General features: G+C 49.9%; 9 protein-coding genes across 9 annotated transcripts; 5 read left to right on the top strand and 4 right to left on the bottom strand.

The window, feature by feature from the left end:
• Window positions 1-707: 707 nt before the first annotated feature.
• Window positions 708-1961, bottom strand: N7471_011955 (NAD-dependent epimerase/dehydratase family protein; the record flags this gene model as incomplete). The annotated part of the gene is made up of 3 exons (XM_057284674.1): window positions 708-1624; window positions 1690-1851; window positions 1916-1961. 3 exons carry the CDS (start codon window positions 1959-1961, stop codon window positions 708-710), a joined length of 1125 nt encoding a protein of 374 aa, XP_057130940.1.
• Window positions 1962-3512: 1551 nt separating this feature from the next.
• N7471_011954 (uncharacterized protein) lies at window positions 3513-5144 on the bottom strand. Its single transcript, XM_057284673.1, has 4 exons — window positions 5017-5144; window positions 4850-4950; window positions 4626-4753; window positions 3513-4573 (listed from the first exon to the last, which is right to left on the bottom strand). Exons 1-4 carry the CDS (start codon window positions 5117-5119, stop codon window positions 3724-3726), a joined length of 1182 nt encoding a protein of 393 aa, XP_057130939.1. The 5' UTR covers window positions 5120-5144; the 3' UTR covers window positions 3513-3723.
• A 191-nt stretch (window positions 5145-5335) lies between these two features.
• N7471_011953 (calpain-like protease PalBory) lies at window positions 5336-8038 on the bottom strand (the record flags this gene model as incomplete). Its single annotated transcript, XM_057284672.1, has 4 exons — window positions 5336-7240; window positions 7294-7525; window positions 7575-7945; window positions 7994-8038. The coding sequence occupies 4 exons, from the start codon at window positions 8036-8038 to the stop codon at window positions 5336-5338; spliced, it is 2553 nt and encodes an 850-aa protein (XP_057130938.1).
• Window positions 8039-8627: 589 nt separating this feature from the next.
• Window positions 8628-9813, top strand: N7471_011952 (putative peroxisomal carrier protein; the record flags this gene model as incomplete). Its single annotated transcript, XM_057284671.1, has 4 exons — window positions 8628-8728; window positions 8803-9347; window positions 9401-9638; window positions 9690-9813. 4 exons carry the CDS (start codon window positions 8628-8630, stop codon window positions 9811-9813), a joined length of 1008 nt encoding a protein of 335 aa, XP_057130937.1.
• A 1193-nt stretch (window positions 9814-11006) lies between these two features.
• On the top strand, window positions 11007-12013 carry N7471_011951 (thermonuclease family protein; the record flags this gene model as incomplete). Its single annotated transcript, XM_057284670.1, has 2 exons — window positions 11007-11396; window positions 11537-12013. 2 exons carry the CDS (start codon window positions 11007-11009, stop codon window positions 12011-12013), a joined length of 867 nt encoding a protein of 288 aa, XP_057130936.1.
• Window positions 12014-12348: 335 nt separating this feature from the next.
• N7471_011950 (adenylate kinase ADK2) lies at window positions 12349-13185 on the bottom strand (the record flags this gene model as incomplete). The annotated part of the gene is made up of 2 exons (XM_057284669.1): window positions 12349-12944; window positions 13014-13185. The coding sequence occupies 2 exons, from the start codon at window positions 13183-13185 to the stop codon at window positions 12349-12351; spliced, it is 768 nt and encodes a 255-aa protein (XP_057130935.1).
• Window positions 13186-13819: 634 nt separating this feature from the next.
• Window positions 13820-15434, top strand: N7471_011949 (DNA primase subunit PRI2; the record flags this gene model as incomplete). Its single annotated transcript, XM_057284668.1, has 3 exons — window positions 13820-14009; window positions 14064-14614; window positions 14670-15434. 3 exons carry the CDS (start codon window positions 13820-13822, stop codon window positions 15432-15434), a joined length of 1506 nt encoding a protein of 501 aa, XP_057130934.1.
• Window positions 15435-16131: 697 nt separating this feature from the next.
• Window positions 16132-18774, top strand: sec23 (GTPase-activating protein SEC23; the record flags this gene model as incomplete). Its single annotated transcript, XM_057284667.1, has 7 exons — window positions 16132-16224; window positions 16283-16413; window positions 16472-16766; window positions 16823-17296; window positions 17347-18444; window positions 18503-18696; window positions 18750-18774. The coding sequence occupies 7 exons, from the start codon at window positions 16132-16134 to the stop codon at window positions 18772-18774; spliced, it is 2310 nt and encodes a 769-aa protein (XP_057130933.1).
• A 366-nt stretch (window positions 18775-19140) lies between these two features.
• On the top strand, window positions 19141-20452 carry N7471_011947 (60S ribosomal protein uL11). Its single transcript, XM_057284666.1, has 4 exons — window positions 19141-19207; window positions 19266-19299; window positions 19363-19808; window positions 19865-20452. The coding sequence occupies exons 1-4, from the start codon at window positions 19204-19206 to the stop codon at window positions 19876-19878; spliced, it is 498 nt and encodes a 165-aa protein (XP_057130932.1). The 5' UTR covers window positions 19141-19203; the 3' UTR covers window positions 19879-20452.
• The last annotated feature ends 715 nt before the right edge of the window (window positions 20453-21167 follow it).

The following is a 21167-nucleotide window of genomic DNA, read 5'->3' as shown; positions in this document are numbered from 1 at the left end:
GTTGTGTCCCTCTACCCGCAGTCCATTATAGTACTTGTTACGCGGTGACTTGTAAACCTGTGTATATAGCTAGCTCTTAGGCCTGGGTTGTGAATATGTCTTCTGTGGAACCTGCACAACATATCTGCAGGGTCTATGCATAATGCATGTCAAGAACGAAACTAGTGTTGTATTTATAGTCCAAAAGTACATAAGAGAACGTTGATTTGAGACAGAGATACAATATCAAAGAAATGGTGAAAGGGCTCAATATGCTGCCGATGCAGGGCCATGCAAAAGGTAAGAACGAGGGAAGAATCCGGAATAGAAACATATATGCAGGAAACAATAATATAAAACCCCTCATATAACAGCGATTATCAATTACAGTACAAGATAGATTCACATCTAGCGATGCTAGACAGGTGTGTCTGGATAAATAGCTTCAGGGGTAGTCGGAGAGAGGATAGGAAAAGGTGGACAGGAGAGCGTGTGGAGATGCAGATCATGAAAGGGTCGTGTCGTAGGGGATTCAATGCACTCTTTCTCAGACACAATGCGATGAGATGACCGATTTTCCTCATCGGGTAGGGGAGACCGTTAATGAATCATAGTATGGGGGATAGAAAGAGTAAAATAACCGACAGACGGGATATCTTCAAAAGAAAAAGAAAAAGAAATAGGAAAAAAAAAAAGACGAAAGATGCAAAAACTAGTGGAAATATCTCTCATGGCCACCAGCCCATGCGCTTGTAGCTGTCCACGATTTCGCGGACGCTGTCAGCCCCGAAGTTCGGGTACAATGGTTTCCAGCCAGTCTCTTTCTCGAACTTCGACCCGTCAATGGACATATCCTGGTCCCTGAGAATGTCACGTTCCAAAAACGGACTGATCGGTCCAGGCCGCGTGATATTCGCTCTCTCGACGAGCTCAGCCCAAGTCTGCAGACCGACCTCATTCATCTCATCAAGGACGTCGTCGAGGTTCAGCTTGGCGAGCTGCGAAGCAAGTGACCCGATAAACGAAACCTTAAGACCGAACACCTCCGTCAAGGCGTTGGCGACGTGTTCCTGTTTCGTGTCGTTGTGATCGACAACATTGAAGGCAACAACCCCGTCCTTGGGATCGATGAAGCCCTGCGCGGCGCGCCACTTAGCAGCCTCGAACAGCGCGCTAGCGGCATCCTTAACGTGCAAGGTGTTAATTTTCAAGTCCTTTGTGTGCAGGAATTCGAGGTCCTGCTTAAGATCGACGTGAACGGCAGACAGACAAATGCCCGTGGCGAAGTAGCCCGGGTCGTAGGCACCGTAGACGTGGGGCAGACGTATGGCGCAGTACTGCAGGTTTGGGATTTTACGCATTTCCTCCGCGGCCTTGAGTTTCCACACGGCCAGCTTGTGCCAGGGGGCGAGCTTGTCTGTCTCCTTTCGTGGTGTTGAGCCGCCCTTGTAGACGTGCGCGGTGGAGGTCTCGACGAAGGCGGGGATGCCGCGTCGGGCGATTTCCTTGCTGAGCGCGACGGTGAGGGCGTAGCTGCGCACTTCGTAGACATCGTCTGGTTGGGAGTGGCGTGTTTCGCCGCCGCAGTTAATCACATAGTCGAATTGTTCGCCATTGGCTCTGTCGAAGATGCGCGGGAAATGTTCTGTGGGGGATCGGGGTTTGGGTAAGAATTTGATTTGGGATGAGGAAATTGGACGGCCCACTCACGTTCACGGCTGGCATCTGCCTGGACAAACTTTTCCTTGGAGCATGCTTCTTCGAATTCTGGAGCCAACCAGGCCAATTGTGGCAGGACTTTGTCTACCAAACGGACTTCCGAGGCTAGGTTGTTCTCGTGGATGTATAGCGCGAGGTGTCGACCGATGAAGCCTGAATGACGTGGAATGTCAGTTGGAAAGGAATTAAAATTATATTAAAATAAGGAAAGACATACCGAGGCCACCGACAATCAGAACGGCGGGTTTTTTGGCGTCGGCCATTTTGAATGTGAAAGGAAAAAAGATCTCCCCGCAGGTTCAGGAGAATGAAAGGGGGAAAGGCGAAGGACGGGAGAAAGGAGGGGGGCGGACTAAACGGGCACAGGGGAACAACTAAAAAGAAACACTCAGAAAAGAATCCGAATAATATTATTAGAAATAAAAGAGAAAAGAAAAAAAACCCAAAACATTATTATTCGGGATTCGAATCTCCCCTGCCAAGCCGGTTAATCCACGCCGTTGACTATAGGTTACAGTGGAAACACCATCTACCTGTGACGTGGGAGGGAGATTAGTGTGTTCGAATCTCATTTTACTTGTATGGAGTTCATTGTATGTTGTACTACGTGATATTAAATCGATGGCTCTTTGTGTATGTAGACCTACATATTCATGGATGTGTATGTTGTACTCTGTAGGTAAACACACCTGGGCACATCCCTGTGTTGGTCCCATGGTACTGGGTTTCCGATCACCCGAACCATAGATGCAATGCTAAGCCTCTCCCGTGCTTAATTTGACTCGGTATCAATGTTTGGCTTGATTTCTTTCGGCTATTGCAAAATTATTATCCATAGAATGATTGGGGCATGATCTTGGGCTTGAATGAATAACTAGAATCCTATGAGTTGGGCCATAAAGTATACGTACAGATGTTACATGAAGTCATTAGAAGCAATTTCGGGTTATTACTTCCCTTTAAAATTCACAGTCGTACATACCCCGTTAATCAAGATGAACTACTCTAAGAGTTGGGGTTGAAACTTCACAAGAGACAGCCTTCGGGTACTGCTTACAATCTAGAAGGGAGGGGACAAGGGCGGGGCACTTGTTGGTGCGGGCGGAGGGCGATCTTACACACAATCGAACAGCGAGGAAACTGTCAGAAGAGGATGAGCGGCTTGTTAGTGGGGGGATTGGTCACCCACATCTAACTCCATGCAGTCTCCTCTAAGGGCAAATGAACATGTGGAACAAAAAGTAGCTTAAAATTAGAGGAATGTTGCAATGTCACATAGATGTGGGCAGATGTTCTTCAAAAACGGATATTGAAGCACTGTGACACAGTCTCTTCCTTTTCTAGTTATATCGCATGAGATTGGAGTCCTTATACTGGTAGGCAGATATCTTCTCCTGGTCTGTAGAACGAGTCCAAGCGGTCTATGGGACAAATTCTGATAATAACAGCATATATTTGACTGCTATAGTAGAGACTTGTTGTAAAGTATGATACAAAGCTCAATTCCGAAATTCTAGAAGGAAGCCTCGCCGCGGCTATTCCGAATCCATGCAACCTCTTTCATGATCAGCAACGTTTGAAGGTCGCAATCATGGCTAGGCCGGCTTCATCGAAACCAAATATCTAAAAAGCCAAGGTGTGCGATTGCGTATATACGTTGACGTTGACAGGCGTAGGAGATAACGTGATGCTATTTAATCCTCATTCTGTAGTTTAGCGGATCTACCAACGGCTAGAACCCAAATCTCGCAAGACATATTGCCGAATGGGCGATACTTGGTGATATTCAGGTGTCCATCGGGCCCTATATCGGTGTAAGACTATGCAGTGCGAAGAAATTCCCTAGCGGAACCTTGGAGGAAAACTCGAGATAAATAAATATGAGACAGATTCATTGAACACGAAAGAGTTACACTGGTCAAATTCAATACATTTCACAATAGCCAAAGCAAGGTATATTCATAGTGCTCTAGCAACGGGAGGAGTAAGCAAAGGTGAGATGCGAGATCATACAAGCCCATAAAATCATGATGCGCCTAGACACTTCAGCGAGTTTCTGAGCTCCTTAATAGCAGTATCAACATCGTCGAAAGTCAAAGCAGAGACGGCCCAACGAGCATGCTTCTGCGCCAACTGCACAGTGTTATCGTCTAGACCGTGTGATGGTTGGGACGGGACATAGGGAGCCGGAGCCGGTGCAACCGGAACTTTGGCAACTGGGGATGGAACAAACGACGGAGCAGCCGGAGGCTGGATATGAGCACTAGCACCTGGGGTATCGTAGAAAGAAGCCGGGTCCGGCGCGGATACAGATGGACCCTCGGATGGCGGAGGGAAGGACTGGAATGCAGTCGGGGTATCTGGAAGCCTAGGTACTGAGGACGAACCACCAATGGTCGCTGGAGTTGATGGGAGCTCTAAGCCGCCTGTGTTGGAATCATCAAGATCCATTGATTGCGGAGGAAAACCAGGTGCGTTGCGAGGGACAGAAGGGATCTCGGGCGGGGGACGAGGTGTTGACGATGTGCGTGATGGATGAAGCGATTCATCGAGAGTCGATTTCCGAGCCAGCTCTCGTCCAAGACGGTCTGACTCGTCTGGGATCTCTTCGATGGAGGCTTGTCTTGGCTTGGAGGCCTGCTCCGCTACCGACTCATCAAATGCCTGAACGTCGGGGTCGTCGACGAGTTCTTCTTCCTGCTTTGGGGCGGGATTTGTCGCGTTGGGATCTTCGCCGGCTTTGAAAGCCTTACCAATCCGGACTGCGTGGAATTTGGCGAATTTGATCCGCCCAGCAAGTTCTGGGTCCAGGGGCCCCCAGATCGAACAAAGTTCGAGGAACGTGGCCGCTGCCTGGAAAGTATCTGCCGTTTGCCTTTTTCGGTGATTAGCCATTCGTAGCTCAAGGTACCACTTGAAGAGCTTACTTTGTGACTTTGTTGGCGTTCATAGCGGCCTCGGCGCGGCTAAAGACCTCCAATCCGAATTGCTCGACATAGGCGCTCGCCGCAACAGTGTCTGTCACTGTATCATTTTCTGGGTTTTCTACTTTAAACTATTTCAAGCCAATATCATCAGCTGCTAGGTCTCAAGCGCGGGATGCGGAATATAGACTAGTAGGAAGGGAACGAAGATGGCAAGCCCGACTCACCTGCTCCAGCTTGTCCACGAGGTTTGTCGTGTAGATTTTGATCTCGTCATCAGCATTGTGAAGACCTCTCTCAATAATCTGGTTTACAATATGGAAGTTGCCTACATAATTGAGGTTCAATCAGCTCAACTGTTCAGTTGCGCTCTGCGCGGGGTCTTGCGACTTACACCAATAGGCAACCACAGGTTTAGCCTTCTCGATCTGAGCTGCTCTGATTGCGAATCGCCCGATATCTGCCGATCGGAGTCCAGCTGGTATGTTGCTCGCCATTGTTCAGAATGTTCGTTGTGTTAAGGAGAAGATGCATGTGGTGAACAAATGACGTTTAGAGCTCGCGGAATTCCCACCGCCCGTGTGCGGGGGCGCCAGCTTATCGGATCTTATCTACCGGTTCTACTGAACGGTTTGGAGATCTATGAAACTGAAACTATTTCATGATATACATATGTACATATGCTATGTATGTATTTCCGACTGTACTGGGTATCATTCATCTTCAATTGCCCATTTTCCAATCTCCACTCTCTCCTCCGCCAATGCTTCCACTTCAAAATGATCCTCCACCTGCCCTCCCGGACCCCCAATGCGCTCAATAACAATCCACACACAGCGTGATTCGGCACTGGGTAGCAAATCGAAGTCATCGACTCGTACCCCAGACGCGGCATCGCTATGGGTTCCATCCTCGGAGGTGGCCAATATCTCCTTGTATGGCCCCTGGCCCAGCTCCACAGTAATCAGCACAGGAGACGGAGCAACAGCGCGAGAGCCGATCGTGGACCGCTTATTCCTCGCAATAAGTCGGATCCGCGTCAAACGGGAGACCCGCAGTGAGGCCAGCATCCGGTCCTTGCCCGGGGACAAAACGCCCACTTCGGATAGAACGGCGCGCCGCCCAGCAGACTCGGAAACCAAGGGCTGGACTACACACGGGATCGTGGATGAAATCCACAACGTGAAGCGTCCAAGCTGGTCAGGTGCAAAGGTGGAGCAGACGATGGTGTAGGTGCCTTTGTCCAGGGACCTGGTCTCAGCCAGCGCGCATCCGCGACGGTAATCACCACTATCTGCGATGATGTCTCGGCTTCGCACGCGCGATATGCGCTGTCCGTTTGACCAGAAGATTTTCACGTGGGTCGCGAGCTCGGCTTCAGTGGTTTCGAGCAATATCGAGACGTCTGTCGGCTCGGAAATTTGTATACTGAATTGTGGATTGGAGTGGTATCGAGATGACTCGGCATTCCCGCCCGCTGTCATTGCTGTCCAGGAACCACTTGCCTTGGTCAAGCATAGATATTTATCTAGCGAGGGCGCCACGGCCACAGGGGCGGTTGAAAATGCAGAGAGTGTGAAATTCTGGGTGGATGATGGGAGTGATTGCTCCGACACCACTGCAGTGTAGGTTGACTTGGGAGGCATTTCCAGCCTCATAAGCGTGTTGGGGGAGTCCACGTATGGTCCGCGATGGAGCGCGCCGTCACTGAGAGATACTCTTCGGCCATCTGCTTGAAATATGTAGATGCTGATAAATCCTATTTCGTTTTCCGATCCCCCAGAACCGAATTGTTGATTGTCTGTCTTAAAATGCTTCCCCAGCAGCAGCCAGACCGTTCCTCCTAAATCACTGGAGATGGAGAATTGGGGATTCTTCACGAAGCAGCCGGCGATAACCCGACCATGCGACAAATCCCAAGTAAAATGGATGTCCTCGCGGTATTTGAACAAACCAGGATTCCAGTTAAGGTAAAGATTCTCGAAATTTTGGAGAACTTGTTCACAATCCATCCAAAATGTCCCTGGGGAAAGGTGAGGCTTATCATTCAGGCTGAGTGAGCCGAGATCAGCCGTAAGACTGCTTTGTATATGGGGTTCTGCACCGGCCCAAGGGTTCTTCAAAAGAAACTGACGACGACCCTGGACTTCCTTCAAGTCCAGGATAGCATAATCGTGCTCGCCCACTAGCCCCAGGCCTTGTTGTTCCCGTTCGGACAATTTCCCAGTGCCGATAGTCAAAACAACATCGCCATGCCAGAAGGCACTGTATAGACGCCCCCAGATCTCATCGGAGGTCGAATCGTCGTGATGTAAAAAGACTTGTTCCGGAATCCAACCAGTAAGCACCCAAAGGTCGGTCCCTGAGTTACTTCCTGGGAAATCATAACCTCCACGGACCTTCAAGTAGGCCTTTTCCACAAGAGCAGGCCACAAAAAGTTCGAGTTATTGCGATCAATCACGTAGAGTGAGCGTGTAGTCTTCGACGATGGCAACCGATCATCTATCACTACCTTTCGAAAAGACCCGTTGAAGTAAAAGCGAAATATGTACTTCCCAGAACGCGAAAGTATTGGGTTCTTGTCCTCACTGCATGGGTACAGTGTTGGCGATGCGTGCTGTTCGAATTAGCTTCGAGGACTCATCTATGTGGGATCAAAATACGCCGTACCTGCCCTAGACCTCGTTCCGATCGAGATGTTGTGGCACAGAGGCTCGCGACCACTGAACAGTCCGTCAAGACATCCTGCACAAGATCTGTTTGCTTCGAAGTCGACATAGCTGGATCAATAGCATCATGTGCCTGGTTGGCAGCATTCATTGTCCGTAACAGATCATGCGGCCGTTTCCAGCCTGCGAAGATTTCTCTCTGGCATTCAGAGAGGTGCAAATCAGGCGCATCCCTACACCCAGTTAGGAACAAATCAGCGTTAGGCCATTTTCTGCACATACGTAAAAGGCTGCCCTTTGAATACAAATTCATCCTGAAGCGGTGCACGACTCCATGGTGGAAAGATATAGCCGTTGAGTTTGGCGCCCTCGAGGATGATGATTTCTTCACGGGTGGTGAGCTTCCGCGTGGATGCCGGCGGCCGTAAGCTAGGGAAGGCTTTCTGGGGCCCCGCACGAGCAGCCGACTGCCAGTCAGCAGCGGCCTTGATCCTCTCGGCTTTGGACAGCAATTCCTTGCATTTTTTGTCCAGTGGTTTTTTATCGTCGGCGGGCGCCAGGCGCAACGCTTTCATGTAATGCTCCGCGGCATTGATAGCCGCCTCCAATGCCGCTTTCTGGGAGGTCGCTGCGGCTACCGCCTCTTCAGCGCGCTATCAGGTCATTAGCTTTGTTCAGATGTAAGTGCAAAATAAAAATACCAATGCTTGAGATATATAGGATTGCGTGGATGCAGGTCTAGACATACTTGCTCGTTGACCGGTAGTCGTGGAGTACCCAGGTAATCAGATCGAACAGCAAGTAAATTACCGGATTCGGTTGAGCCGAGAGATGGCCACCCCTACATTAATTCCGGTGAATATTCCGAGGCTTGGATTTGTAGAGATCAACATATTTGGTAATAATTCAATGTTACTATATTGAAAATATTGTACACAATATAAAATAAAAAAATATACTAGAGAATCAACTACAAAGAAGTCAAGTAAACACACATGATGTAATGGAAGACATGACATAAGCTCATACTCACCCCCGAAGTGGACCTCGGCTTGTTTTAAGGTGATAACGCCGAGGTGCATTTGTGAATTCCGGCTCATGGGCTCGGTCTCTTTTTTTATTGTTCGGGTGACTTCGGTATGATCATCGTCTCTGTGTATTTCTCCATTGTGCTCTCTCTTACATTTCACCCTCTCCGCTGTTCGGAGCCAAGCAGTGTAGAGCCCCGCTCAATATTTCTCCTGTCGCCCGGCCGCTAAGTGAAGCGAGCCCTCTCTCTAGATCTTATTCTTATTTGTTGTGTTCCCTTGATTTCGAATACCATAAACCGACATCATGACTGGTCAATCCAAACCTGTGCTATCGCCATGGGGCAGCGCCGTGGCGGGCGCGACAGGCGCCGTCCTTGCGAACGCGATGGTGTACCCGCTTGACTTGTGAGGTCCCAGATAAAGCAGTCCTCAAATTTATCAGATCAAAGCCCGCTGACTGTACCGTTCCCCATCTGTAGAGTCAAGACAAAACTGCAAGTACAAGTCAAGGAGAAGAACGGACCCGTGCGAGCCGACGATCTCGAACATTATGAATCGACCATGGATGCTATCACGAAGATTGCGGAGAAGGAGGGTTATAGTGGTCTATACTCCGGAATGGCTGGAGCTCTTCTAGGTGTCGCCTCAACAAACTTCGCATACTTCTATTGGTACAGCGTCGTAAGAACGCTCTACATGGCTTCTGCCAAGTCGTCACAGGCTCCCGGCACAGCAATTGAGCTCTCCCTGGGCGCCGTCTCCGGTGCTGTGGCTCAGATTTTCACCATCCCGGTGGCTGTTATCACGACCCGGCAGCAGACACAGCCTAAGGGCGAAAAGAAGGGGTTGATCGAGACGGGCCGGGAGGTGGTCGAGAGCGAGGACGGCTGGACCGGCCTGTGGCGCGGCCTGAAGGCCAGCTTGATCCTAGTCGTTAACCCGGCCATCACCTATGGCGCATACCAGCGCCTCAAGGAGGTCCTCTTCCCGGGGAAGAACAACCTCAAGCCCTGGGAGGCATTCCGTGAGTATTTGCAATTCTTGAGGTTAATAACGGCTTGTTAATTATTATTCTAGTGCTTGGTGCCATGTCCAAGGCTTTGGCCACGATCGCAACCCAGCCTCTTATCGTCGCCAAGGTTGGATTGCAGTCTCGCCCACCGCCTAGCCGGAATGGCAAGCCCTTCAAGACTTTTGGTGAGGTCATGAAGCACATTGTTGATAATGAGGGTCTCTTTTCCCTCTTCAAGGGTATTGGACCTCAGATCCTGAAGGGTCTTTTGGTCCAGGGTCTGCTAATGATGACCAAGGAGAGGTATGTTTTCTGTTTCCAAGTTCGCATCTGCTTGTACTAACTTTCGCAAAGGATGGAGCTTCTTTTCATCGTCCTGTTCGCCTACCTCAAGAACATCAAGAAGGATAAATTGCGCAAGGCAGTGGATTTGGCAGCGGAAAAGGCCAAGACCAGCATGCCTGCTACCCTGAAATAATTGTCTTATAGTTAGACGGAGGGATTTTCGGTTTTCCTTTCGATTTCAAATTGTGTTTTACCTAACTGGCGCGTTGGTATGCTGTTGACAATTCTGGTGGATTTTGAACAGTCTAGACATTTCCCGGCATTTTCTTGCTGGAAACACTTGATATGATAGAACCCTGTGTTTGTAGCTTTTCAATATCATTATGGATCTGTACATGATCATGTCATTCCTTACTTGCTAAAGCGGGCTAGAACCGGAGGCAGTTTCGCGGGATTGCTATCAAATCTGTTTGGTCTTTTTGGTAGAACGCCTGCCTTTGAGAGCATCCTTGTACTTGTATATCATTAGTTGAGTTGTGAGAAATGGGGTTCATAAAGCCCGCAAGCCTATAAAGAGATGATAATACTCCTCTTAGAAGCGCAACCTCTCTGTGGCAATTCTGATACTTAACACAGTCAGTAACTAATATGTAACCTGTACGCTTGAGCCAAATTCCAAGGCTTGCAATTTCAGTCATAGCAGTAAATAGCCCTGGGGTGCTGCTGCGGTCAAAGTTACCCCGAGTCGTAACTTTCAGGCTATAAGAGGTTCAATTAGTTCCACCAGAGTGTGTTGCGGAGTACACTAGGATAGAAGGGAGGACAAGTCTGCTAGAATCAATAATCACTCGTGCTTTCGTGAGTTCTGTTAATAAAATGCAACAGATCATGTACGGACTGGGGAACATGTTGTATCTGAAGCGTTTCAAAGATCTTGAATGAAACGAATCTAGCACATCTTGGAACTTCCCAATATTCGTGTCAGCGTAGAGAAAATACATCTTATCAATAAGCTTTATGGGTCCCACGGTTGTAAAGATTGTGAGGTAATTGATTAATGGTCCATCTGAAGAAGACAGGAAGACTGAACTTCCACGTCGAATGGGATGACGGGAGAGTATGGTACATAGTAATGGCTGCTGAGTACCTTAGTAGAATTGGAAACCTGAAGAAATCCTGCGTCATTTGACAAGGGTTCCGCTAATATATTCGAAGGTTGTAGGTATTGATTGTTTACCAATAAGAGGAACCGGTGGTTGTAGCTTTACCCGTGCAGATGAACTTTGCTTGGCCGATCATCTTTTACCCCAACAACCACCCGTGGACCCTCACCAAACGCTCGTTCTAACGCCACATAAACTTGTCACATAAGTGGCATGGGTCGTGATGCGATGGCCGCCATGGAGCTCCGAGTCGACCAATGACGAACAAAAACAAACACCCAGCTCCTGGCTCTCCTCCGCGGCAAACAACCCGAGCTCCATCCTCGACTGGACAGCGTTCACAGAACCCAGAACCATTGTCCCAACCCTCGTCCTAACAAGCGGCATTCTCATCGCAGTGCGCTTCCACCGCCGCTACCTACGGCGCATCCCCGACGCGCCTAGCATCTCGTCCTCGTATCTGCGACGGCGGAGCATCTTCGGCCAAGTCACCAGCGTCGGCGATGGAGACAATTTCAGGATATTCCATACACCGGGTGGCCGCATGGCTGGATGGGGCTGGCTACCGTGGAAAAAGGTTCCTACTGTGAAGAAGGATCTGAAGGATAAAACAGTTCGTCACCCAACCACCTGCCTATTCTCCCACCCTCAACACTTCCAGCCCGGAACAGGCATAATTATGCCTCGCCATATCATACACCACAATCCCATTCTTTATATCTATATCTAGCTCACATAACTCATCAACCCCAGATCCACATCCGTCTCGCTGGCGTCGACGCCCCAGAACTAGCCCACTTCGGCCGCCCCGAACAACCTTTCGCGCGCGACGCACACACCTGGCTAACATCCTACCTGTCCGGCCGACGAATCCGTGCCCTCGTCCATCGTCAGGACCAATACTCGCGCGTGGTAGCGAGTGTCTTCGTCCGGCGCGCATTTGACTTCCCGCCATTCCGTCGGCGGGATGTTTCCTACGAAATGCTGAAGCGTGGCTTGGCGACTGTCTACGAAGCGAAGGTTGGCTCAGAATTTGGCGGTGCTAAGATGGAAAAGAAATACCGCAAGGCCGAGTGGTGGTCTAAGAAGCGAGCCAAGGGGCTTTGGAAGGATTATCGCCGCGTCGGGTCTGGTTGGGAGAGTCCGAGGGAGTATAAGAATCGGATGGGCATGGGAGATCCTGCTCCGATTGAGAAGGGGAATGGGAAAGGGAAGACTGGGCAGAAATAGATAAGTCGCGGTAAGCTGGGCTTGCGATTATGGCTATGAGCGTTTATGTGTTGTTTTTCTTCTGTTCTGACATTTACATTTGCATGCGACGAGGCGGCACGACTACGTTTCAACATACAGCGTTGTAAATGTATGGCTGGTATGCGATAATCATGATCAACCGCGCTTTGAATGCTGAATATGATACACCAAGTTGCGTTAAATTATACATGCGCGGACGGTGATGTTGCCCCCAAATCAGGCCCCAATTGCTAAATGGGCATGAAGACTCGTGTAATCTCCCGAGGGGTTGGAAGAATACAAGAAAAGAAGTCAGTATACAGGCTATTATTTGCTCAGCAGAACCGTCGCTCAACCTCGGCAAACAGCTTTGGGCTGATTTCGTCAGAGCTATTGCCCTCCGCACGGAATAGGCACCGCTGGCGGTCATAGTGCTCCAAGAGGGATTTGCTCGTCTCCTCAAACTTCCGTAGACGTTGCTTCCATGTATCGAGAGAATCGTCCTCTCGCTGCGTCAGCGGCTCGCCCGTGACATCGTCTTTGCCTGGCACCTTTGGTGGGTGAAAGTCTGTGTTATACACCCGCCCTGAGGGCTCGTGGACCCAGCGTGATGCGATGCGGGCGAGAATCACTGATGGTGGAGTGATGATGTGCACGACAAAGTTGACCGGTACTAGGCTGTCCAAGGTTGTTGCCTGAGTCGCGGTGCGGGGAAACCCGTCGAGGATAAAGGAGGCAGAGGAATCGATTGAGTGGGCCGAGGAGGAAGGGTCGGCTGGAGAAGAAGATGACGAGGATGTTGCGGAGAGTACTGAGGATGCGGGTGGTGGGAGGAGCCAGCCCTTGGATTTCATATCATCGGAGATCAAGTTCAGGATCATTGAGTCGGGAACAAGGTTGCCGGACTGCATTGCGGCCTCAGCTTCCAGGCCTGTTACTAGGGTTAGAAATACTGGCTCCGTACGCAATCAATTATTGCACCGATGCTGGCTCTACTTACCGAGGGGCGTGCGTCGGCGCACATTCTCTCTCAACAGATCACCCGAGCTGATTGAAGCCAGCTGGGGAAATCGGGCTAGCAGTCGCTCGGACTGTGTTCCTTTTCCTACTCCCGGCGCGCCAATCAAGATGATCCGCGCAGCCTTCCGGAGCTGCTTTGTCGAGTGTGACATTATGTGGAATGGCTGTGTCGGGAGCTCGTGGAGGGTTTTAAGGTTGCTGGTCCTGGCGAACTCAAACGGTTCAAATGTTGGGGGCGGGAGGAACCACGGGAAGAATTATGAACAAGATCACGACAGCATAATGGATTGAAGGGAAGATGCGGAGCCTGGGGTTAGAGGACAAGCAGTCGCATATCTCCAGGGCTAAGTCTTTTAAGAATGTTGATTCTGTGGGGGATGTTGATCCTTTCGGCTGTCGGTGAAGACTCCGAGGGAAACTGGATACCTCCAATGTACGGAGTATATGGCAGCACGTCTAGGTACGGAGTAATTATGAACAGATTATATTTTAACATGACATTATTACCTCGAGAGAAGATCAAGTACTTATATATCTACTTACATGACTCGGTATAAGTGCCTCTTTCACATGTCTCTGCACATGGTCTTCGAAAACGCTTCGGGGAAAGCATCGCCCGTGCTTAAACACCCCAGGGACCCGGGGCCTGGGGTACTGTATTACGTAAGGTACGCCAAATGATTTTATTTCACGTGATTCTGCGCGTGGAACGCGTTCGCGTTGAACCAATTTACTGCGGAGATCTCATACATTCGTTTCTCGACAACTGAACACAATACCTACACCATGATTCGACAAGGCGCCCATCGTATTGATCCCAAACGACGGGCTGTTATTGACCCTAAAAAAAGACAATTCGCTACCCCAACATACAAGCAGCAGGACTATGCGCACCGTCTGAACATTTATGAAACACCTCCTACCGCGGAAATCACCCTCGAACAATTCGAACAATGGGCCATTGACAGACTGAAGAGTATGCAACATTTACACATTCATATTGTCTTCCTACCTACTAATACCAAAACAGTCTTGGCCGAGATCGAAGCATGCTCTTATCGAAACAAATCCCCCGCCGAGACGGCGACCTACATTACACCTCTTCTGCAGAAATTCCTCCCTCTTTCCTCCAATACCTCCTCTCCCTCCGGTGCCGCAGACCCACGCTTGAAAAATGAGCGCCAAAAGGACCACTACTCCCATTTCATCCTCCGGTTGGCTTTCTCGGCTACAGAGGACCTCCGTCGACGATTTGCTCGCGCCGAGACCATGCTGTTCAGATTTCGTTTCCAGCAGGACGACTCGAGGGAGAAGCGTGCATTCATCGATAGCTTGAATCTCGATTGGGAACCTGTGGGTGACTTTGAGAAGACGGAAATTGCGGAGAATCTCCTCAGCTCCACGCCAGGGCTGCGTCGGCTGGATGATGAGACCTGGTATAAAGTCGACTGGGAGAAGGTTCCAGAGTTGATCGAACGGCGCTCAGTCTTCCTGAAGAAAGGAAAGGCTTATGTTCCTGGTCGAGAGCAGTTGAGCATGATCATGGCTGAATTTACCGCTCGCTTGGAGCGCGCACTCGAGGTATGTTTGCAGTGGTGGCTTTATGCTTGAAATGTTGTGGCTGACTGGATTCTAGCTCACGAGTCGTGCCCTCCCCCGGCTGGACGAGGATGATCGTCTAACACCCATTCTGAATCATCTTTCAAAGAACTTTGGCAGCGCCGAGTCGGTGTACTCGGAAAGCGAAGGATATGTGGACGGGTCTCCGATTACGGCTAGCTCCATCGACCAACTGGCCCAGCAACATTTCCCATTGTGCATGAAGAGCTTGCACGTGAACTTACGCAAGAACAACCACCTGAAGCACTTCGGTCGACTACAGTACACGCTCTTCCTGAAGGGCATTGGCTTGTCCTTGGAGGAGTGTATTCTCTTCTGGCGTCAGTCCTTCAAGGGCAAGACCGATGACGAGTTCAACTCTCAATACAAGTACAATATTCGTCACGCCTATGGCGAGGTTGGTGGAGATGTGAACCGTCGCGGAAAGGGCTATACTCCCTACTCGTGCCAGAAGATCCTCGGCGACTCAAATCCCGGCATTGGCCAGACTCACGGCTGTCCCTATCGCCATTACTCCGTGGATAACCTGGTGGGCTTCCTCCAGGCCACTGGCGTCAGTGACAAGGAGGTCCTGCGGGGTGTACGTGAGGACGTTGGTAAGATGCGGTATCACATTGCTTGCAACAGAGTGTTCGAGGCGACGCACAAGAACGAGATCAAGAAGGTCAAGGAGGATGGATCGTGGAGTCAGACTGACCTTGACACAATTGTTCATCCTAACACCTACTTCAAGCGCAGCTTCCTGTTGAAGCAGATGGCCAAGGCCCCGAAGGATGCTTAGGGTGTCTTTTCACATGTCAAATTTTCATGATGTAATGTCGGGCAGTTTTTCTGTTTTCACGTGTTTTCTTTCATAGTCGGCGTTTGGAGGGAGCATAGGGTTGTACGAGCACATTTTGAAGCAGGTCCAATTGAAGCAAGATAATATATATTCTAACAATTATGGTATATAATAACGGGAGTGTGACCACAGCTGATTCCCAGAGAATCGGAAAGGATCAGAATGACCTCTCAAATCCAGGTGCCCAGCAACGGGTCAAGTCATTCTCCGCTCAACGAGTAGACAACTTTGCCATGGAATGACGGAAGTTGTCGATAATAATATGTTTACACACATTGTAGGCTGGCGTGAAATTGGAGAAGAAAAAGAAAAGAGCAGAAGAAACTGCGGACGAGCCGAGTTTTAATGAAGTGTTGATCCGGGAGGCGGTAGAGACCAACTGTGCTGCAACCTGGCCTTACTCACGCAGCGGACCTCCACACAACATACTCCTCCATCTCGCTCATTCAATCCCCAGCTATTAACGGGGACTCTGATTTCTTTCGGCACTGGATTATGCTCCGGGTAGCTCACGTGCTTTAGTTCTTGGAGTAGACCTTAAATTCCGAGGTTCCCTTTCCTCGCGACTACTCGATATCCGCATATACCCCCTCCCTTTGTCAACACAGGACCGAGTCCCGGAACATCTACCGACAAGATGGATTACGAAGCGCTGAAGGATCAATGGAGTGATGTGGAGGACCGTGATGGCATCAGACTCAGTTGGAACACTTTCCCGAGCACTCGCATGGTTCGTGATAGTAACCCTCTCTGACCTTCACCGCATCATCCGCTGATACTCGATATAGGAAGCGTCCCGCTTAGTCGTTCCCATTGCCGCCGTCTACACCCCATTGAAGGAAAAGCCAGAGTCTCCTTTGCTACAATATGAGCCCGTTACTTGCAAGCAGCCCTGCCGAGCTGTGCTCAACCCATATGCGTACGTGACGTGTTAGTCTGATATACCTCAATGAGTAGATGGACTGACGTTTGGACAGCACTGTCGATGTCCGCGCACGAGTCTGGATCTGTCCCTTCTGTCTGTCGCGCAACCCTCTCCCCGCGCATTACAAGGACATCACAGAGAACACGATACCCCCAGAGCTCCACCCCCAGAGCACAACGATCGAGTACCAATTGGCACGACCGGCCCCCGCTCCCCCGATTTTCGTCTTTGTTGTCGATACCTGCCAGGAGGATGACAGTCTGCAGGCTGTGAAGGATTCCCTCATCATGAGCTTGTCTCTTCTGCCGCCCAATGCGCTGGTTGGTCTGATTACCTTCGGTACTATGGTAGGGAACGATGATCTTCACAAGACAGGTGACATGTTATTGACCTTGATATATAGGCCCAAGTTCACGAGCTCGGCTACACCGAATGCGCAAAGTCATACGTGTTCAGAGGTAACAAGGAATACAACGCCAAGCAGGTTCAAGAGATGCTGGGCCTGGCCGGCGGCATGCGCCCCGGTGTTCCCCAGCAACAGCCTGCCCGTGCTCCCCTTGGCCCGGCTGCGCGCTTCCTCATGCCTGTTCAGCAGGCTGAGTTCCAAATCACCAATGTTCTCGAACAATTGCAGCGCGATCCCTGGCCAGTGGCCAATGACAAGCGTCCCCTGCGCTGCACCGGTGTTGCCCTGAGCGTTGCCGTTGGTCTGCTTGAGACTTCCTTCCAGAACGCCGGAGGCCGGATTATGGCCTTCACCAGTGGTGCGGCCACTGAGGGCCCTGGCCACGTGGTTTCACCTGAACTCAAGGAGCCTATTCGTTCGCACCACGATATCGACCGGGACAACATCAAGTACTACAAGAAGGCTGTTAAGGTCGGTTCTCAACGCATGGGTGTATTGGAATTTTGCTAATCTAGTCGTAGTTTTATGACGCCCTCGCTAAGCGCGCTGCCAACAATGGCCATATTGTCGATATTTTCGCCGGGTGTCTTGATCAAGTCGGTCTGCTGGAAATGAAGAACCTCTCCAACTATACTGGAGGTCACATGCTTCTCACAGATAGCTTCACATCCTCACAGTTCAAGCAATCGTTCGTGCGCGTGTTCGACAAGGACGCCGCCGACAACCTCTTGATGGGCTTCAATGCATCCCTCGAGGTGCTTACGACCAAGGAACTTAAGGTTACTGGTCTGATTGGTCATGCTATCTCGCTGAACAAAAAGTCAAGCTCTGTTGGCGAGACAGAATGTGGTATTGGTAACACCTGTTCGTGGAAGATGTGCGGAATGGACCCATCCTCCAGCTATGGTATTTACTTTGAGATTGCCAACCAGGGCGGCCCAGCTGCTGTTCAGCCTGGTCCTCAACGGGGTGTGATCCAGTTTTTGACATACTACCAGCATTCTTCCGGGTATTACCACCTGCGGGTGACCACCACTGCCCGCCCCTTGAGCGGACCTGCGGGTGACCCAACCCTGGCACAGTCCTTTGACCAAGAGGCTGCCGCTGTCCTCATGGCCCGCATTGCAGTGTTCAAGGCGGAGGTTGATGACGGTCCAGACGTCCTGCGCTGGGTTGATCGCATGCTGATCAGACTCTGCTCCCGATTCGCTGACTACCGGAAGGATGACCCGACATCATTCCGATTGGAAAAGAACTTCACCTTGTACCCTCAGTTCATGTTCCATCTCCGCCGAAGTCAGTTCCTGCAGGTTTTCAACAACTCGCCCGATGAGACTGCTTTCTACCGCCATGTCTTGAACCACGAGGATACCGGTGACTCTCTTGTTATGATCCAGCCCACTCTTGATTCATACTCTCTGGAGCAAGAGGGTGCTCAGCCAGTGCTGCTGGACTCCGCTTCTATCCAGCCCGCCCACATTCTCCTCCTTGATACCTTCTTCCACATCCTCATCTTCAACGGTGAGACTATTGCCGAGTGGAGGAAAGCCGGATACCACGAACAAGAGGGCTATGAGAACCTCAAGTTGCTTCTTGAGCAACCTAAGGAGGATGCTAGGGTTCGTTGTCACCTTCCCTGCCGTTTGTTTACCATATTAACTGACCCGTTTCTTATAGGATCTTATTTCCGACCGTTTCCCTCTGCCCCGTTTCATCGTCTGTGATGCCGGTGGTTCTCAGGCCCGTTTCTTGCTGTCCAAGCTGAACCCGTCGACCACCCACACCACAGGTGGCTACGGTGGCGGTGTCTCATCGCAGACCATCTTCACTGACGACGTGTCGCTCCAGACATTCATGGACCACCTGATGAAGTGAGTTTTCCTGCAATTTTGACTTCGAATCTTCCATGCTAACTTTATTCTAGACTTGCTGTATCTGGAACCAGCTAGGTGTTATGAGACAATGGCCATGAGAGCAAGGGCGGTCTGTCGTCGACCCTCGGGTCTTGTGTATCTTTAGCGGTGATTTATCTCCTTTGACGCGATATAGTAGTAGATTGAATGGATTTATACCATTACAGGAGGATCTTCTAAAAGTTCTTGCAATATTCATAAATAAAATAGCCCTGGAGCGCCTAGAGTTATGAGCATAAAACAAAATACCCAAAGAGGCAAGTAGCTTGATAAGGGTTATGTTGTCTCACGTGACTTTATGTGCGTGCCCTAACCCCCAATTCGGTCATTCGCTTAGATGAGCAAGTGTGGGCCGCGCTAGCAGCGAGTCTCCTTCAAGTTTGATTTTTTTGCTCCTTTTCTTCTTCTCTTCTGTAACCACTCTCTTCGACAACCAAGGACGATAGACTACCTTTCGCACTAGCCATGCGTAAGTATCATCTACTTGGTCTATTACAAGATGGCGGCTAACATTCCCTCGTGATCAGCTCCCAAGTTCGATCCCAATGAGGTGAAGATCATGTAAGTGAATTTTTCTCCAGAGCTGTCTTCAGCCAACAAGAAACTAACGATTCTTGTCTTTAGCCACCTGCGTGTGACTGGTGGTGAGGTCGGCGCTCAGTCCGCTCTGGCCCCCAAGATCGGTCCCCTCGGTCTGTCTCCCAAGAAGATTGGTGAAGACATCGCCAAGAACACTGGCGACTGGAAGGGTCTCCGTGTCACCGTCCGCCTGACCATCCAGAACCGTCAGGCCGCCGTCTCCGTTGTTCCCTCCGCTTCTTCCCTCGTCATCAAGGCCCTTAAGGAGCCTCCCCGTGACCGCAAGAAGGAGAAGAACATCAAGCACTCCAAGTCCATCCCCATGGACGAGATCATCGAGATTGCCCGCATCATGCGCACTCGCTCGATGGCCAAGGAGCTGCGCGGTGGTGTCCTTGAGATTCTCGGTACTGCTTTCTCCGTCGGCTGCCAGGTCGATGGCCGCAGCCCCAAGGATGTCTCCGATGACGTTAAGTCTGGCGAGATTGACAGTGAGTTTTTTTCCTGATTGTTCGATGATTGAATCAATTTCTAACAATCTATTCAGTTCCCGAGGAATAAATTATTCTCTCTTGAATGCTCAAAAAAGAGGTGGCCTATCTGATTTCTATGGCGTGCTCTCTTAATGTTGAGATGCTAGTTGCAGAATACGAATGGTTTCTCAAACCAACAAAATATTCATGAGTCATGACCTATGATACCTTTTTCTAATTCGCGAGTGTCCAATTGGAACAAATTGACCAGCTCGCTGCTTGTTCTTTTATCTCGTTCCTTTCCGGTTGTATTCCTCCTTTCTCCTTTCTCTCCCAAACTCCTCTCGTGATCCTCCCGTCTTCTCCTATGGCGATGAGAATAATGGAAGGCTATGCCCGGCGCAGCCGACAGTCCGTCCTTTGGATGGAACCCCCACAACACTCTGGCCCTTACTGTTCTTTCCCTACGGGGATTGATCATATCAAAACGTGGTATAGGCTTATTTTAAGTGGGGAAGAGAAAACCAGTCCCATTACTCATCGCGGTATCCTTGGAGCTTGTCTTCGTGGGTACAGTGATCCATATTTCGGGTCTACATCTCTTGCAGATGAGAACTATTTTTGTCTCTCGTAGGCTGTAGTCTAGCTAGCTTGAATCAACCATCATATTTCTGATTATGACTTTTATTCATTATCTTGTACAAATTATTATTCATGCTGTATTAATTCTCATACACGGACCCTCCAGTGGCGGTGTACCAAAGTACTCTAACATCCACGCCTAACACAGAACTAGGCTTTCCTGCATGCGGGCTGCCAACATGCATGTACATATGCGACGTGATGTTATTGAGACTTGGGCACTTTATACTTCTGGTGTTGATATTTCGAGGCTGTACTAGTTTATAGTTTCTAGAAACGACCAAACCGAGATGTTAAAATTTATTGCTGCTAACCGTGTGATATATATATCCCGAGTGAAACGACTCCCCACCACGCGACAACGACGTTGTATGTGCCGCACCATGAATTTACCATTTATCATTTACATGGATACCTAGCTAGGTATGGAGTACATTTACATACTCCGTATATGTACTTTATATGTAGCACTGGTACGGAAGTAGACGTCACACCAACGCTGTAAATAGCCCTGTCCATGTTTTAAATTCTATTCTGAGTCTGAAACATCCCAACGGCCGCTACACCAAACAGGCCCTCGAGCCAACAAGTATCCGAGCGCGACGCACCAATGAAAATTAATATAAAAATTGTGACTCCGTACATCGTATTTGTTATAGGCCGGGGGATACGTGGACGAAACAGTGACCTGAATCTTAGAGCAAGAATTGTTAAAATGATAATAATTGCTCACCG

The sequence above is a fragment of the Penicillium samsonianum genome, assembly GCF_028829775.1.
Source record: "Penicillium samsonianum strain IBT 33392 chromosome Unknown utg000007l_segment0_segment0, whole genome shotgun sequence".
NCBI lineage: Eukaryota > Fungi > Ascomycota > Eurotiomycetes > Eurotiales > Aspergillaceae > Penicillium > Penicillium samsonianum.
Note: the sequence above shows the minus strand (reverse complement) of the source record. Positions and strands in the feature narration are given on the sequence as shown.

Coding starts and splice junctions, on each gene's coding strand:
- N7471_011954 (XM_057284673.1), bottom strand. CDS start 5,119: ATGGCGAGCAACATACCAGCTGGACTCCGATCGGCAGATATCGGGCGA. Junction 4,951..5,016: donor ACCTGTGGTTGCCTATTGGT/GTAAGTCGCAAG, acceptor TCAATTATGTAG/GCAACTTCCATATTGTAAAC. Junction 4,574..4,625: donor AACGCCAACAAAGTCACAAA/GTAAGCTCTTCA, acceptor TCACCGAAAAAG/GCAAACGGCAGATACTTTCC.
- N7471_011947 (XM_057284666.1), top strand. Junction 19,300..19,362: donor CCCAATGAGGTGAAGATCAT/GTAAGTGAATTT, acceptor TCTTGTCTTTAG/CCACCTGCGTGTGACTGGTG.